Source organism: Venustampulla echinocandica, assembly GCF_003357145.1.
Source record: "Venustampulla echinocandica strain BP 5553 chromosome Unknown scaffold_3, whole genome shotgun sequence".
Classification (NCBI taxonomy): domain Eukaryota; kingdom Fungi; phylum Ascomycota; class Leotiomycetes; order Helotiales; family Pleuroascaceae; genus Venustampulla; species Venustampulla echinocandica.
This window is the reverse complement of record NW_022474208.1, coordinates 645,598-661,042: the sequence shown is the minus strand read 5'-3', so window position 1 is coordinate 661,042 and position 15,445 is coordinate 645,598. Positions and strand designations below refer to the sequence as shown.

Below are 15,445 nucleotides of genomic sequence, written 5' to 3'. Positions count from 1 at the left end.
CAACAAAGGTAAGTTCTGGAATGTTATATCCATGCTAGGAAGAGCGGCCTGCATTTATAGATGTGGACCGTGGACCATGGACCCAAACGGTGGTTAAGAATTACGAAGCAGAGAAGGTAAGACAGTTTATATGGGCTCACTAAGACTGGAAGAGTTAAAAAAGGAACGCAGCACGTGGAGGTTTTCACCTATACACACCTCTTGACACTTTTATCATCATTGTCAATTGATCTTAACTAACTAACTCACCGTGATCAAGAAGCTAATCTTTTATTAGCAGAGGACTTGAAAAGGTTGAAATCACTTCCTGGTCAGTTCCCAAAACACTACCTAGGTACTCAATGTTAGCAAAATTCAAAAATTGCTTACACAAATAGCTATTTATATGCTACAACGGCCTCCGTTCGTTTCATATTGTAGCCTTTTTAAAAATATCATTTCACGGACAAACTCGATAGCACTTTGGAGCAACCACTAACATGTCTCTTAACTCTGCTCCGCATATCCCTCTCGATGATAAACTCTGTATATTCTGTCAGCAGAAGCCTCGATCACGAGAGCGAATTGTTACAGGTAGCTCCTCTAAATTGTTGCACTACCTTGACTTATACTTACTGCGAAACAGTGTTGGATTGTGAAACCTCCAAGGCCTACACATCTGCTTATGAAATGCCAATGGCCTCACGATCGCCACGACTCCATAGAAGATCCCAATATGTCTATGGCAATGGCGAAGCTATACAGTGGCTGCTCTGCATTCGACCAGGCTGCATACCATGTACGACGTCTCCAAAATTGATATTGTTTCACGCCGACTGTCATTCTGCCTTCCGAGTTCTCTGGGAGAGGAATGGTATCGAACTACCACCCTCGAGCCCTTCTGCTTTACTTGATTTTGCATCAATACTAAGCCCGTGGTTGCCACCTGTAGACAAACCCCCATCACATTTGTGGTGGAGCCGGAGTTTGAAGAAGATGTCTGTTTTACCTGCTAAACCGACAGAATTAGGTAGCTTTGTTAGTTCGCTATCAACATTGCCACTAGAGTTGCTAGGGCTCATATTAGAAGCAGGTGGTTACGGTATGTACCATTCGGCTTTGCTTAGGCATGTTTTAGTCGCCCACGTTGCAGGTGTGGTATCAGGGCAGGCAAAACAGGTCTGCATGCCAGCTCTCGATTTTCTCGATAACCAGTACATGGTTTCCGAGAAGGATGCTGGTGTAGCTGAACCACTGGGTGTGGATTATCTTGGGGTGCGTATGGTCTCTGATAATTCGCCATGGTATCTACAAACGAAAGACGTAGAGCTGCGTTATCAGGTTAGTACAGCCCCCTTAGGTACTTCGATATGCCTGACATCTTCTAGTATCCCTTTCTTCGCCCCTTGCTAAACCGGCAGCTCGAAATGTGGGATGTTCCAAAACTACCCGATGATGGGAGCTACCGGTTCCACAGCCCAGATGAAAACAAATCCAACCTGAAGCAGATACGAAGCATTAATTTTTCTGGCCTTACGGGCTTGACATTCCTCTGCGGTTCGAAGGCAATATATGCCATTCACAAACACCAAACTCACCATTCATCGGCTCTCGATACGTTTTTAAGTTTGAGCCCGGTTATCAAGAGAATTGTCGTTCTATTATATTTCCCTTTTGATATAGGGCGCGAGATAATTAACCAGATCTGGATTCGTGAAACTTACCCAAATCATACAAGTAGCCGCACAGTCATGGTAATAGATTCCAATCGTACTTCAAATTCATAATTTAACATGATACAGATTCGCACGTCTCAGCGTACCCTGAACTTTGGCCCTAACGGTCATTGCCAAGAGAGTTATTATTTTCAGCTAACAGATGGCCCAACAACTTCTCTATTATACCATGTCCCAGCAAGCGGACAGCCTATTTCGGTTTTCGGAGCAGCATCGAAGTCTTTAGCCAGGTACCCAAGCCCCAAGCCACCTGTAATCCCGGAAATTGGAGAAGTCGCAAACGTGCATCGTACTCGAGTTTCCCTAAAAGATGTCGCGCATGTCGAAGTGTACACTCATATCCTGCAAAACATATGTAGTGGAATCTTGGTAAAGTACGACGACGGACGGGAGGAATCTCTAGGCCAACGGCGCGCCGGTTTACCCGGCGTTCAGACTATATTAGTATCCAAACCATCTCAGCTACACTACAAGCGCTTCCAAACCGAGGATAACAACTGGCGTCTAAATATCATCTTCTCTACGTGCGATAGCCCAAAGACTGTCGATGCAGAAGAAGGCTGGCTAAGTCAGGCTATGGGCGGGGAAGTAGCATGGTCTGTCTCCTGGAGGAGCGACCAATTACATTTTTTTGATGCGGAATGATGGTGGGGTTGAATGGAATGGCAAACAGCGCAAGCAGAGGCACCACCAAGCTCCATGGGTTCCCATCGTCCATGCTACTGGAATTGCTATCCGAGGACCTGAACTGGAAATCGTGAAGACGTGAGAAGATGAATCGACAAAGCAACAAAAGCATCGCCTACGCGCCGTCGGCGGGATAGAGGAGGCAAGCGATATAGGATTTCGGATGCCATCCTCTGACCGATCATGCGTCTACAATGGGAAGAAGCGACTTTGAACTTTGAAGTACAGGAATAAAAGAGAACAGAGCTGGTTAAGATACTTAACCGCCGAGGTTTCTGAGCGAGCTGCACCAAGACAATTACGTTTCGAATTCCACAGCAGACCTACATTTACTCTATTTCATCTTTTTCTTTCTGGCCGTACCTTCAATCCGCTTCTGTAACATCGTCCATCTCATGATACGCCACTGATAACGTGTCGGCCTCATATGACCTTCCCAGAACGCCTCTGTGGTATTGCATTAGAGGCTGCTGCTGAGCTGTGTATGGCAACCAGCAGTTGTAAATCAAGGTGCTGTCTGAAGACATAGAAATTACGCGAACGAATGAAAAACCCTACGCGTACAGAATCTCCACTCCTGTGCCAATTGAGACTCTTTAAGCGAAAAAGAAGAACTGAAGAATTAAAAGAATTAAAAAAAAAATAATAAAAATAAAGTCGACGCTCAACCCAGCCCCACAACCCAAACCACACAACAAGTGTAGTCCAGCGCCGCCAGATCACGGTGAAGAACTCTCTGCAGAGTGAAACCTCCCTCAAGACGTATTCTTCATTGCTTAGGGCCCCGCCAGCATCGTGAGCTTCCTACACGAGTGGGGAACCACCGCAACCTTCGAGCTGGGCACTGTTGGCAGTTGTCACAGACGAAATGGGGAGGAGCAGCTGGGATATTGATATCTCCTTCAGTTGGTGACCATCACAGCCGAGTGGGATAATCGCTAATTGGGTTTATATAGGGGGCAAAGGAGTGTGGTGGTTTACCCGCAGCTTACCCGGAGTTATACCGCAGCTGCTGGCGCCACATGACTTCGTGACTAATGCGCGCCCGGTTGTCGCGCCCTTTGTCTGACAACGCGTCTTGCCACTTCCCCCGCACTCCAACGATAACACAAGAAAAACAGCAAAAGCAGAACAGAGCTTCATTATTTAGTACTACCATCATCGACTACCATCCTGAAATACATCATACACATCTCATCTACTTCATAAACAATTAATGCCCCAAAAGCATACACCCAATAGTGCTGAAACCGCGACTCTAAGCATGGCACAGGTAGTGGTCTCCCGCAACCCCCAAAAACTCAGCCAGATGGGTTTAGCTGGCGCTGAAGCATCTGGATATTTCTCCAAGGCATGTCCTGCTCTGCCCGTGTGACCCCCATTCTCCCATTGCTAGAAACCGCTGTTCGGCTAGCTAACATTGGAACCAGGCCAATACCGGTACGAAAAGGAAGAGAGGACTAGCCACAGAGTCAAGTGACGATCGTTTAATCAAAATCCAGAGTACTTCTGCAAAAAAGGTCACATTTGCCGCGACTGCCGCGACTGCTGCGACTGCCTCGCCGTCACCCGAATGCGAAGCAGATAAGGAAGCATCCCCAACCCAGGCTTCACAACCAGTCGTTGCCAATACATCTCAACCCTCCGATCTCACTCCCTACCTCAAGAAGATTGCGCTCTCCCACATAACACCGTTCCAAAAGCGCGTCCTCACTGCTCTATGCCAAGTCCCGCCGGGGCAGTACACAACCTACGGTGTTCTATCAAAACACCTCTCTTCCTCGCCCCGCGCGGTAGGGAATGCGTTGAGGAACAATCCGTTTGCGCCGCAGGTGCCATGCCATCGTGTGCTTGCTAGTGGGGGCGGATTGGGAGGCTTTGAGGGGAGTTGGGGACGCGGAGGGGAGAAGGGGAAGAATGATGATAAGAAGAGGGGTTTACTGAGGGACGAGGGGGTGTTGTTTAATCCAAAAGGCTTGGTAGTAGGGAAGGTTTGGGAAGGGTTTAATTAGATGAGTCGTTTGGCTGGTGAACTATACGAGATGGATTGTACTGGGATGGACTGGGCTGGGACGCATTGGTATTTTGTATGTGGTCTAATTAATGTTAGTTATGGAGTCATGAAGTGCACATAAGCCACCTGGGAAGTATACAATCGTTGTGGCTTCTGTCTGTGAGGGACTGAGCAAGTAGCCTAGCGGCCACTTTAACAGTTTATAACCTCAAATTGATTAAGGTAGCCTGCCTTATGCTAAGTTATAAACGGAATATTGCCATTGGTGAAGAATGTTGTGTTATAGAAAGAATATGCTGCTGTCAAGGAGTGCCGAAGGCAGATAAGGCCTGCTCTAGCGTATGTGACCGGAATAGGGGCGGCTTGGCCTGAGGTTAAGCGGAACGACCGTAAAGCGCGGTTTCTAAACGAAGTCGCTTGTTTGTATCTCCGTCCTCAACCACGTCACAACTGTACTCCACGATAAATAAATGTCAAGACTTCAGCATCCCTCAAGATCGAACCGAGTTGATGGCGGAGAGGTGATTACTTAAGGGCATTCTCAGAGTAAGCAGCCACAATGGATGCCTTTTTGAGCAAGGTATGTCTCCATCGCTGGGGTTGATACAGAGATCACGTGGTGATAACCACCAACAACAGATCACTCAGCATGCTATGAACTATGCTATCCGGTATGAATCAACCAGTTAAAAACGATATCCTGCCATTGCTGATCTGAGTGAAGGTCGGGGATTGGGATCACGGCATCGTTCGCCATCAGCCAAACCAGCAGGTTACTCAAGGTACAGGCGTGATATTCTTTGGACGACGTCCCATGGGACTTGGCTGACGCTGATTCTGTTAGACTGTTGACGATAATGGAGACTACCAAGAGCTACAAAGCTTGCAAGAGCGGCTTGATAGCAAAATCAGAGTAAGTTCAATTATACACCAAAGTATAGCACTTGCCCATAGCAGGCTCTAGTCATTTCAAGAGAAAGGCCAAAAATACATTCCTCCTTTTTCAATCTTATTGATATTCGTATAGATTATCTCTCCAGCTATCGACCTGATAGAACTCATGTAAGTCTCCCAACGAACTCGTTCAATCATCCTGAATATGTGACTGATGGGACTTAGCTCAGCAAGAGGGAACACGACTCTCGAATCAGCCGTCACGTTGGCAAAAGCCCTTCGCTGGGATATCCAATCTCTTGGGATCCGGCTTGAAAAGGCTGCAGCTGCCGAGGAGATATCGCGCAAGAAGAGTGGCCGAGCAAAATCCCGCGCTGCCCATGAGGTCGAGATTCGCTACATCGTCCAAGACATCCGAAAACTTCTGATACGCATTGAAGATGCAGTGCCCCTCATTAATTTGGCCATTGCAACTTCTGGTGCCAGTCTTTCAACCAGGCTCCCTTCAACAGTATCGCCATCCAGACTCTTACAGGCGAGCACGTTCCTCACTCTTGGCGATACCCGGTATTGTGAGAATCCGGCAGTTCCAGCGCAGGTCGGTCCGGTTTTCACGCTGTCATTATACATGCTCTATAGCGGACATGCTCCGGTAGGGCGCAAAGAGAAGTATAAGGGTGAAGAACAGGAGCCCGATATGGCCAAGGGACGCAAGACTAATAGGGGCCCCACTTGGAAAGAGGTCGTTCATAAAGCAAGGGTGAAGTTACTGCGAGTTCCATTGGATTTTACGGATCCCGCGTCGTTAGACAGCCATACAGAGAGCTATGGAGGAGAACAAACCATAACATCAGATGAGGGACGAACGACCGAATTCGCCTACCAGCTCGAGTTCATCGAAGATCTGGACGACGATAGAGTGCACACATTTGACGATAATGAACCTCAACCAGGCCCATATGGAGGTGTTCAGCTTGCAGGAATCCGAGAATCCCTTCCTATTCACCAAATTGGAAGGATATTCTACGCCGATACTGGGAAGATACTAAACATCAGAAGTCAGCATGAAACAAACAATCCCGTGTTATTATTGAAGCGCGATGTCGATGCACTTCCGCCGCGCAAATTAATGCAAGAGAGTGAGAAGTCATACCAGTGGTACGAAGACCCAGAGGACGCCCATGCTCCATACCTTTTGCATGATTCAGATAGCGATTCGCAAAATGATATCGATCGCCAAATCCAACGAGAGAGTTCAGTGGCACTATTGGAACAAGCAGCCGCCGATAATCAGCCGCCGGAGGAAGAGAGTAGGGCATGGCGTTTCCCACAAGATCTAGATCCCGAGTGGATAGCACTCGAAGTTTATAACGAGCCCGAAGAATTCAACTCCGACGACGAGCAAGAGCCGACCGAAGGCTCTACCTATACCTCCCGCCAGCCAAGCTTATCCGCCGAAGCCGAGTCGCCCATCGATAAAAGCCTGGCTGAGAAACTAGAAGCCATCAACCTTTCACAGGACCCGCCTTCCCCAACTCCCACTCCATCACCAAAGCCAACACCGCCACCAGCCGGCCTCACAGACCCCATTACCGAACCTCCATTCACAAAATCCACCGCCGCCGCCCCTCCCACCCCCTTTGGACCTATCCGGTCCTCGCTCTCCCTTCTAGAAATGCTCATCCGCCTCGCATCCCTCCAACAATTCCAACAAGCCTCCCACCTTTCTATCCCCGACGAATTCCTCGTCTTCTTCCTGGAAGAATCCTCCTCCACAGGCCTAGGCGGCGCCGACGACCGCCGCAAAGCACGCAACGCAGCGCGCGAGAAGGTAGGATTTGATCCGTATGACGAGACTCCTATGAAGAGGCCTGGGGAAGAATACACTGGAGGTGATAATCAATGGGACTCCGCACCGGCTCGGTCGACATATACTGAGTACGAACGGAGTCCTAATTATTACGATAATCGCGGGTTTCGAAATACCACCCCGAGCGGTTGGACTCCGCCCCCTAGACTGGGAGGTAGTGGGCGAGCGCCAGGCACGCCTGAACCACGGCTACCTCATAATCGCGACCTGTCTTCTACCCGTCCGGCTCAGGAGATACAGGATATTCCACCTTCGTCACCCGTCAGTCCATATCGGCCGGTTCGGAAACTTACAAGGCAACTACAGAGGGTGAAGCAAAGCGCGGCGGTAGCAAGCCCGTTAGGGAGGGGTATGAGTGTTGAGACCGATTCTACGCTGGGAACGAGCCCGGGGAGTCCGACATTGGTGGAGAGGGCGGAGATGATGCACAAAAGGGTGCATGCGGAGAGGGGAACTGAGAGTGAGTAGAGTGAGGAGATATTAGAAGACGAGCGAAGCGGGTTGGGAGTAGTGAAGTATGGAAGGTAGATGAGTGTAGTAGGGCCAATAGAGTTAGATAGAATGATACCCCAATACATCCCCAAAATAATATCATCGCCGCCTCGACCGCAAGAGCTTCTAGTACTACTTCCGAATACGCTCACCAACACAAACCATTGTATATATTAAAAAAACATTACTTAAGTTCGAAAACCGGGACTATGCATTTTGTACGAATACAGTCTTGGCAGTAAAAGAAATCGATATGGCTTGCGTGATCCGTGTACGATGCTGGTTCTCGGGTATAGCATAAATTTTGTTTGTTTTAAAAAGCGCTATTTATACTATTTACATAAATAACTAGCAATAAAGCCACGGAGCAGACAACCTAATAATACGAGGGACAGACTGGGCAATATGCAGTACCACCTGTTCGTCTGTGAGACTTAAGATAGGCAAACGGCTTATTTAGAGTACAAGATTTTGATGCAAAATCCAGGGGATTCCTTGGGTTTGTATATCAGAAATGAAATATGTAGTTGACTATGGCATCAAGAGCCTCTTTCAAGCACCTAGTGCTGCTGATATCCATTTATCATGATTGAATCTTTAAAATCATGCTTCCCAGGACCGATCACCGCAGTATTACTTATACTGCTCGTGCTATACGACTTACGCCTTTAGTTCTCGAGTATATTATGGTGTATTTTTCAGATCCGACGTTTTGCTAATAGGGCGAAGTACAAATATCCCCGCTACCTTAGTTCAGCTGTTGCGAGGCACTAAGCCCTATAGACTGGGGGTTGAAGAGCTTAGATCTGCAAACTTCTAGCAGTGAAAGACGCTTGTCAATGTGGGACGAACTGGCAGGTAACGGGGAGAACAGAAATAGACGTTGCACGATATTCAACAGGGTTGAATCTCCTAGAGCGATGACTTGCCTAGCACAGAAGCCCCTAAAACGGGGGGCTAAGGAGAAAAGAATGTCAAGATCGGAGATACCGAGCGTAGTAAAACGAGGACCCACCTTCGACTACTGTTCCAGTTAAGATTCCAAGTCCAATCCAAGACCCAAGAACAACAGTGTGACGGGAATTGGAAATTCTGGGCCGCGTGGCCTAGTCAATATGGTGTGTTTTGTATGTACCCCGCGTACCCCATAGCACGGTCTTGGAGTAACAAGGACGTGCAGACGTGCTTTTGGTACAGAAAATATTGGCACATACGAAATAAAACTCCTCGAAATGCGAGATGTCGCCAAGAAACCCCTCCAGTTTGCGAGACAGCCCTTGTTCCATCGCTGATCTTCCGAGCACAGTCGCAACAATGTCTCTTCATGCAAGCTACGAGTACTGGAAGGTCAGGAAGTTCGTCCGGGTTTCGGAGCGTGCCTTGAGCAAAGGATGGCGTGCATCGACGCACAGACTCGAGCGCAAAAACTCGCAAGTGACTGGATGACAGACAGGAAGCAGCTGGATTACTGACAAGAAGTGACAGGATTACTGACAAGACTGGGTTCTGCACCCGTATGGACTAGGGAAATGCCCAAGTGGTGCAGAACTCGCTGATCGACGCTCCGCATGGCCGTTTCCCCCATCTGATCGCGGAGACTATGGAGCGACCGGGAACTATCCAACTAGTGGCGAGGTTATCTTGCTGTCATTTCAGAGACAAACTCCTCGACCAGCGGGAGATGAAGATCGGCACCGATATCTTTCAATATATCGACTTCTCGAGCAATTGGGACTGTTGCTGCAGAAGGCATAGATATGGGAATTAGAAGCATCTCCGAACATGCGGCGAACACTCAGCTCAAGCCTCAAGCCCAGCTGACAAGACCCCCGAGGGTTCAAGACCTAGGGATGGGATGGATATAGCACCCGAAGTAGCATTCCGAGCCGCCGGTCGATCGCTTGCTTGGTGTGCGTGCAAGTTGCAATAATAGACGGTACAGGCCTCATATTGTGGTTGCGGTCGGCGGATACTCACCGTTTGGTGTGCGCAAGGCTTCGCTCCGCGTCCGTTTCTGGGTGCGACGGGGAAAGGCTAGAGCTCGTCTCCAAGACATTGAGATAGGTAATTGCTGGTAAGTGGCTTGACCATTATTCTCGCCACGACAAATGGCGTCGAGAAAGGGACCGAGAGAGAATCAAACTGGGCAACTTGCAGAGAGCTTTGTTGTGATTGCGAGTAAGTATGTGCATGTATGAAGCAGTAGTAGAACTGGCAAAGTCAGGTTGGTTGGGAGGAAGGGAGAGTGGCAAAAGAGAGCGCGAGAGCGCGAGAGAGTGAGAGAGTGAGAGTTAGAGAGAGAGTAGCGATACGAAGGTAGAGGGAGGTGAGTAAGCAATCACGTGAGCATGCTTCGGTTACCGCTACCTCCCGTTAGCTCCGGGAGCGCGCCGTTCCTCCAACTTTCTAAAGATTCCAAGACTCCAACTCTAGATACCTCCCTCCACTGCCGCAGCGTTACTTAGTACCAACCGCGAAGGGCCTAACAGTTTCATATGCATATTCAACCTAATTCAACCTCCACCATGCGTCTACAATGTGGAAATTAGGTTCAGGCGACCCATTAACCCACCTATACCGGCACTCCCTCTTCCCTCCTCCCTAGACCCTACTTCGTACTCCCGCTCGAAATCCATGATCAATACTTCCTTCGTACGTCGGCAATCGTCAGCTACCCGGGGCCCTGGCTCCCTGGAAGAGCAATGAAAGTTCCCCGTCTGGTGGTGCTGGTGCTAGTGCTGGTATAGTACTAGCCGTCTTTTTCCAATTGCCAAATGGTCCTGTCCCGAGCCGGTCTAATGCCCCATGCACAGATACAATAAATCTGCAGAGAATGGCCGCAGTCACAGTCCGATGGTGGTGGCGGCCGCCTCCATACAGGTAAACTTGGTAAAGTTAGGTTCATGGTTGCCTCGCGGGAAAAGGTCTACGTCGCAGCTACAGCCACACGGGATTTGCGGTTTCAAGCATAATGTTCGCTTTGAGCCTTTTCTAATTTGTACACCTGGCCTACACCACACTCTATTTTATCCAGTCAGAGATCTGGCACGGTGTTTTGGCCGTCATTCTCTCGCTAGAGCGCAGAATCTGCACCCCGCATTATTAGAGAAGTGCTTTCAGCCTAAGCACAACCGATGCAACTTCTACCCGTCCAGAACCCAACCTCGTCCCTTGAGGCAGACAGTGTCTGAGCTCCGGATTTTGGAAAATGGAGAATCAACGGTCGCGTGTACGTTGTATGGCGTAATGATGTTATCGATCGAGTGAAACTAGCCTCAAGATCTCCCCAGGCCAGATATCCGTGCTCACTGTGGCCACGAGACCCTATATCTGTATGGTGATTTAGGTATCGGATTGGGTCTGGGGACCGTCTGTTAGTACAGCCTTGTAGCAAGATCTTCCCGAGGACAGGCATACGGGTTCGACACAAACCTGGTACGCACAATGCCGTGGCACCTGCATATTTTCCTGGATCAAATCGACCCTCGTTCGCGTATTGCTGAACAGCTATAACTCTCTACTTTGTATTATTGACCTGGACGTCACCAGCCAGTTCTGGATGAATATACATAGTAACAGGCAAGGCCACGACACTCAAAAACCACTTTGAATTCAGAAAACGACTTGCTGGGAGATTTTGTCAGATTAATTGGGGAACGAAGAATATGTATCTAGCAAGGCAGGCTTCGCCTCCCGACTTTGGGCCGCCGCCCTCCAACGAGAGCCATGGCCAAATGATACTTGGCATCACCGGCTTTTTCACGGCTTTTGCGTGTATGGCGGTACTTCTGAGGATGTATGTAAGGGTGGTGATGTTGAAGAGAATGGGCGCAGATGACTATGTCATGATTGTTGCAATGGTAGGACTCGGCGCTCGTCTTCCGCTATTTGGCTAACGCGAAAATAGCTGTGCTCGTTCACAGTCTTCGTTTTCTTCGTTGTCGAGGTGAACTTGGGGGTAGGGCAACATTTCGGGAACCCGCATTTCATGTCCAACTTTACAGAAATTGTGCACTGGTCTTATCATCATGGATGGATACTGGTGGTTGGCATTAGCAGTGTCAAAATCTCTGTAGGAATCTTCCTTATCAGGTTGGTCCAGAAGAAATGGTACAAAGTATGTGTTCTCCGAATCAACTCGCCTCTCCCCCTACTAATAAATTCTCAGCGCTGCATAATTGCCTGGATAGTCTTCTTGGTGATTTTCACCGTGGCATGCGTGGGCACATTGTGAGTCCCTCCCTTATGTTCTATGCATATTGTTTTGGACACCATTGCTAATGATTGCAATCTTTGTAGAATATTTCAATGCATCCCGATCCGTGCAGCCTGGGACTTTATGCTCAGATTGGATCCTAATACGAAATGCTACAGCATTGATGTATTCCGCAGTATAGGTCTATTTAACGGAGGTACGTCTCCTTGCATAACCTCGAAAAAAAAACTCACTTACAGAACCATAGCCATCAACATATTTACCGATTTTGTTTTTGCGACTCTACCTATTCCAGTAATATTGCCTTTGAAAATCGACATGCGATCCAAGATATCACTTGTTTGTATCTTGAGCCTCGGTTACTTGTAAGCTCTTCTCCCAATTTTCAAGCCCTAACTTGTAGCTAATGTTGAGGCATAGTGCTTGCGCTGCAGCAATTGTCAAGGAACAGCTCCTATCAAACTTTTTCGAAAATATAGACAACTACTTGTAAGTGTCATTCCCCTACTCAACTCCATACCCTCCAGATGCCCAACATCGAAAAAGAGCTAACTCCAGCATTAGCAACAACGCATTCAACATTTGGAACGAGTAAGTCCAACATCACATACCCCATCCAGGCTTCTGACACTCCCTTAGCGTCGAACTCAATGTCGCGATCCTAGCCGCATGTCTTCCAGCCCTCCGACCCCTCGTCGCCTCATTCCTCGATACCACCACCAGTGTCAGAAATTCCGACCTCAGAACCCGCATCCGTAACAAGAACTTCCAGTCGCGCCACCGCAACTTCCACTACATCATGCAAAAAGACGAGAAGGATCTCTCGGGACACAATAAAGAAATCGAGCTTAGCACGATGCCCTCGCGGTCGACGATGACTGCCTCGCCTATCTTCGTCGACACTGGTGTTAAGGGAACAGAGGATGGGCCAATATTGTATGAGGAGCGAGAGAGGGTGTTGTATAGACATGACAGTGGCACGACTTTAGTGGGCAGTTCTCCGACGGATAAGCTAGACAAGATCATGGAAGCGGAGGATAGTGATAGTGGGTATCGGGAAGGTGGGGTTGAGAGGGCGTATTTGAGGAGCGAGACGGGGAGAATTTTCAGAAGGGAACGTAGCCCCCCGAGGAGGGCGAGGGATATAAATTCAGGAGGAATCTTAAAGACGATGGAAGTCTCTGTCACAAGATGACACTTGACCCATCATGTTTAGTGTCGGTGCATGGGAAAGGAGAACAGCATTAGCGGCGCATCCATTCTTTATGCGGTTGCAAAAGCGGGTTGGTTTTGACTGGCGTTGGGGACGGAACATTCATTACAGGCTGGGACGGTCATTTGCGACGGCTAGTCAACCGTTGGATTATTCATGGCTTATACGGGACATCAGCGAGGCGTATCTTGGGTTTTGGGTGGCTACTGGCGCATATCATGTTTTCATCTCTGGCTGGCATGCCTCTATGATACCACATATACCATATGTATACATCACTCGAGTACTACATAATTATCAATGAAAAGTTTTCTAAACCTTAATCACTAACTGTGCCGGTGGACAAGCAGATAGTCCAAATTGTTCTAATGTGAGCAATGAAGTTCGTCCTATTGCCAACTAGAAATGTTGTTGGGTCGATGCATACCTACCTACCTACCTAGGTAGGTAGGTAGCAGGTATGCAAATGGCTGCTCTCCCAGAGTTTGACTTATATTGGCTTAGATTGTTCGCGCATGGCCGTCACCTGAATTCACGTTTGAGGTAATGATGTGCATTGCATACTTGTAGATGATATTTTCCGTGTGCTACTCGGACACACGTACGGACGAGGAAATCAATTCCCGAAACCCTGGATGCGCAATGAGCCATTCATGTGAGCCATCCAGACATATATTACGTGGGGTATTACGTGGGATATTACGTGGGACAATAGCAGGTAGGTTTTCCCTTCAGCTACCTAGATGTCTAGGCAGAGGGCTATTTTATCCGAGGATAATATATCGTACACCAGCAAAACGTTTACTGTCAAAGCGAGTATTCCTGCCCAACTTCTGAACCCCCCAGATCAGGTACCCCAGATTCCGAACTGATAAAGAATTACACCAAGTACTATACAATGCCGATGCAAGCATGGGGTATCTCATAATGGCTTGCCAGCCTCCGGCATCCTCATAACGCCGTAGAATGCCCGCTCCCGACTGCCCTGAAAATATAAATGAATAGATCGTCACTCAGAGTCGTAATCAACCAGACAGCTAGTAGCCGGAGTATCTTTCGAAGCAGCTTCCATGGCTGTACACTCAATACCGGCCCGTTTCCTCTTCAGACCTGCTAGGACAACCTTCCTACTAGGCTGAGCTTGTAATTTTGAGCCTGGTAGAAAGGGGTCCATCGCAGCTCTTGTGTTACCTCTTATCTCGGCAACAAAATCTGCTGTTCTTTTTGCGGTGATTCTTTCGGATTTTAGTTTTCTCTTAGTCGGTTTAGAGCTTGTAGGGCTGGGTTTCTGTTCCGCAAATAGAGGTTTGGAGATAGCCTTCGCCACACTCTTTTCAGAATCCAACTCACCAAATTCGATAAACCCAGCTCTCCTAGTGTCATCCTCATGCTCAGGAAGTAGATCGAGCCCAAGACTCATTTTATCTTGCAAAGCGGCCGTAACACTCGCGTCCTTCTCCCTCTTTTTCCTCCCAACCCTAAAGGCGTTGCGTAGCTTCTTATTCCTCTCATAGGGATCCTCCCATTGTTTCTCGGACAGGTCCTGAAGTTCCTCTAGCCGTTTCTTGCTATATTCCAACCTCTTTTTATCTTCAACCTTCCCTTCAAGCGCAGCAAAAGCATTATCCCTCATAGCCTCTCTCTCCTCCTGCGTCATAATCTTGACATCCCCTTCCTCTACCTTATCCTCCCCTAAATCTCTCTTCCTCGCGCCCTCCGTAACCACATACGCCGTATTCTTCGGATCCGTGCGAATCTCAATCCAGCCACCACAAGCCACATGCTTCATCCGAAAACTGAATATGGGCGAGGAGTAATAATTCCCAACCTTCTTCTTCTCGGCATTAAATCGAACGCCTTGGCCTATGATCGTGGGCTTGGGACAGTGCGTACACCATATTGGATACGGCATTTCGAAGCGGACGGTCAAGACGCCTTGGGATATTTTGTTCGCCCGTGCTCCGAGGGCGTGTTTTCCGTGGAGTTGGTTACCACTGATTACACCCTCGTGCTCTGGGGGCACATAGCGCCCCATATTGAAGCCCTGCATCTTAAATGCGCAGCAAATATGCTGTCTGTGGTGCGGTGTAGCTTTCGTGAAGGTTGAGGTTGGCTGGAGGCTAGAAGACGGCGGCTGATAAACGAGCCTTGCTTACATAAGCTGTATAAGCGCGAGCATCTAGCTTACGGTCCGCGATGATGCCAAACCGTGAATGTTTTAATAATACACACTATATCGAGGATACACATATACAGTACCCCAAACCCATTCACCAGCTCATATTTTGTTCCCTTCTTCCCTAGTTTAAAGCACCCCTTTCCCTCTCCAAACAACGACCCTGGA

At 48.4% G+C, this 15,445-nt stretch overlaps 5 protein-coding genes across 5 annotated transcripts; 4 read left to right on the top strand and 1 right to left on the bottom strand.

The window, feature by feature from the left end:
- Positions 1–479: 479 nt before the first annotated feature.
- On the top strand, positions 480–2,360 carry BP5553_05847 (uncharacterized protein; the record flags this gene model as incomplete). Its single annotated transcript, XM_032014470.1, has 4 exons — positions 480–573; positions 626–1,320; positions 1,368–1,733; positions 1,782–2,360. The coding sequence occupies 4 exons, from the start codon at positions 480–482 to the stop codon at positions 2,358–2,360; spliced, it is 1,734 nt and encodes a 577-aa protein (XP_031869151.1).
- A 1,306-nt stretch (positions 2,361–3,666) lies between these two features.
- BP5553_05846 (uncharacterized protein) lies at positions 3,667–4,414 on the top strand (the record flags this gene model as incomplete). The annotated part of the gene is made up of 2 exons (XM_032014469.1): positions 3,667–3,771; positions 3,833–4,414. 2 exons carry the CDS (start codon positions 3,667–3,669, stop codon positions 4,412–4,414), a joined length of 687 nt encoding a protein of 228 aa, XP_031869150.1.
- Positions 4,415–4,975: 561 nt separating this feature from the next.
- Positions 4,976–7,648, top strand: BP5553_05845 (uncharacterized protein; the record flags this gene model as incomplete). The annotated part of the gene is made up of 6 exons (XM_032014468.1): positions 4,976–4,996; positions 5,056–5,087; positions 5,141–5,198; positions 5,261–5,329; positions 5,444–5,478; positions 5,536–7,648. 6 exons carry the CDS (start codon positions 4,976–4,978, stop codon positions 7,646–7,648), a joined length of 2,328 nt encoding a protein of 775 aa, XP_031869149.1.
- Positions 7,649–11,337: 3,689 nt separating this feature from the next.
- BP5553_05844 (uncharacterized protein) lies at positions 11,338–13,083 on the top strand (the record flags this gene model as incomplete). The annotated part of the gene is made up of 8 exons (XM_032014467.1): positions 11,338–11,532; positions 11,580–11,789; positions 11,841–11,902; positions 11,972–12,084; positions 12,136–12,253; positions 12,309–12,377; positions 12,453–12,479; positions 12,528–13,083. The coding sequence occupies 8 exons, from the start codon at positions 11,338–11,340 to the stop codon at positions 13,081–13,083; spliced, it is 1,350 nt and encodes a 449-aa protein (XP_031869148.1).
- Positions 13,084–14,110: 1,027 nt separating this feature from the next.
- Positions 14,111–15,136, bottom strand: BP5553_05843 (Uncharacterized protein; the record flags this gene model as incomplete). Its single annotated transcript, XM_032014466.1, has 1 exon — positions 14,111–15,136. The coding sequence occupies one exon, from the start codon at positions 15,134–15,136 to the stop codon at positions 14,111–14,113; it is 1,026 nt and encodes a 341-aa protein (XP_031869147.1).
- Between the last annotated feature and the right edge of the window lie 309 nt (positions 15,137–15,445).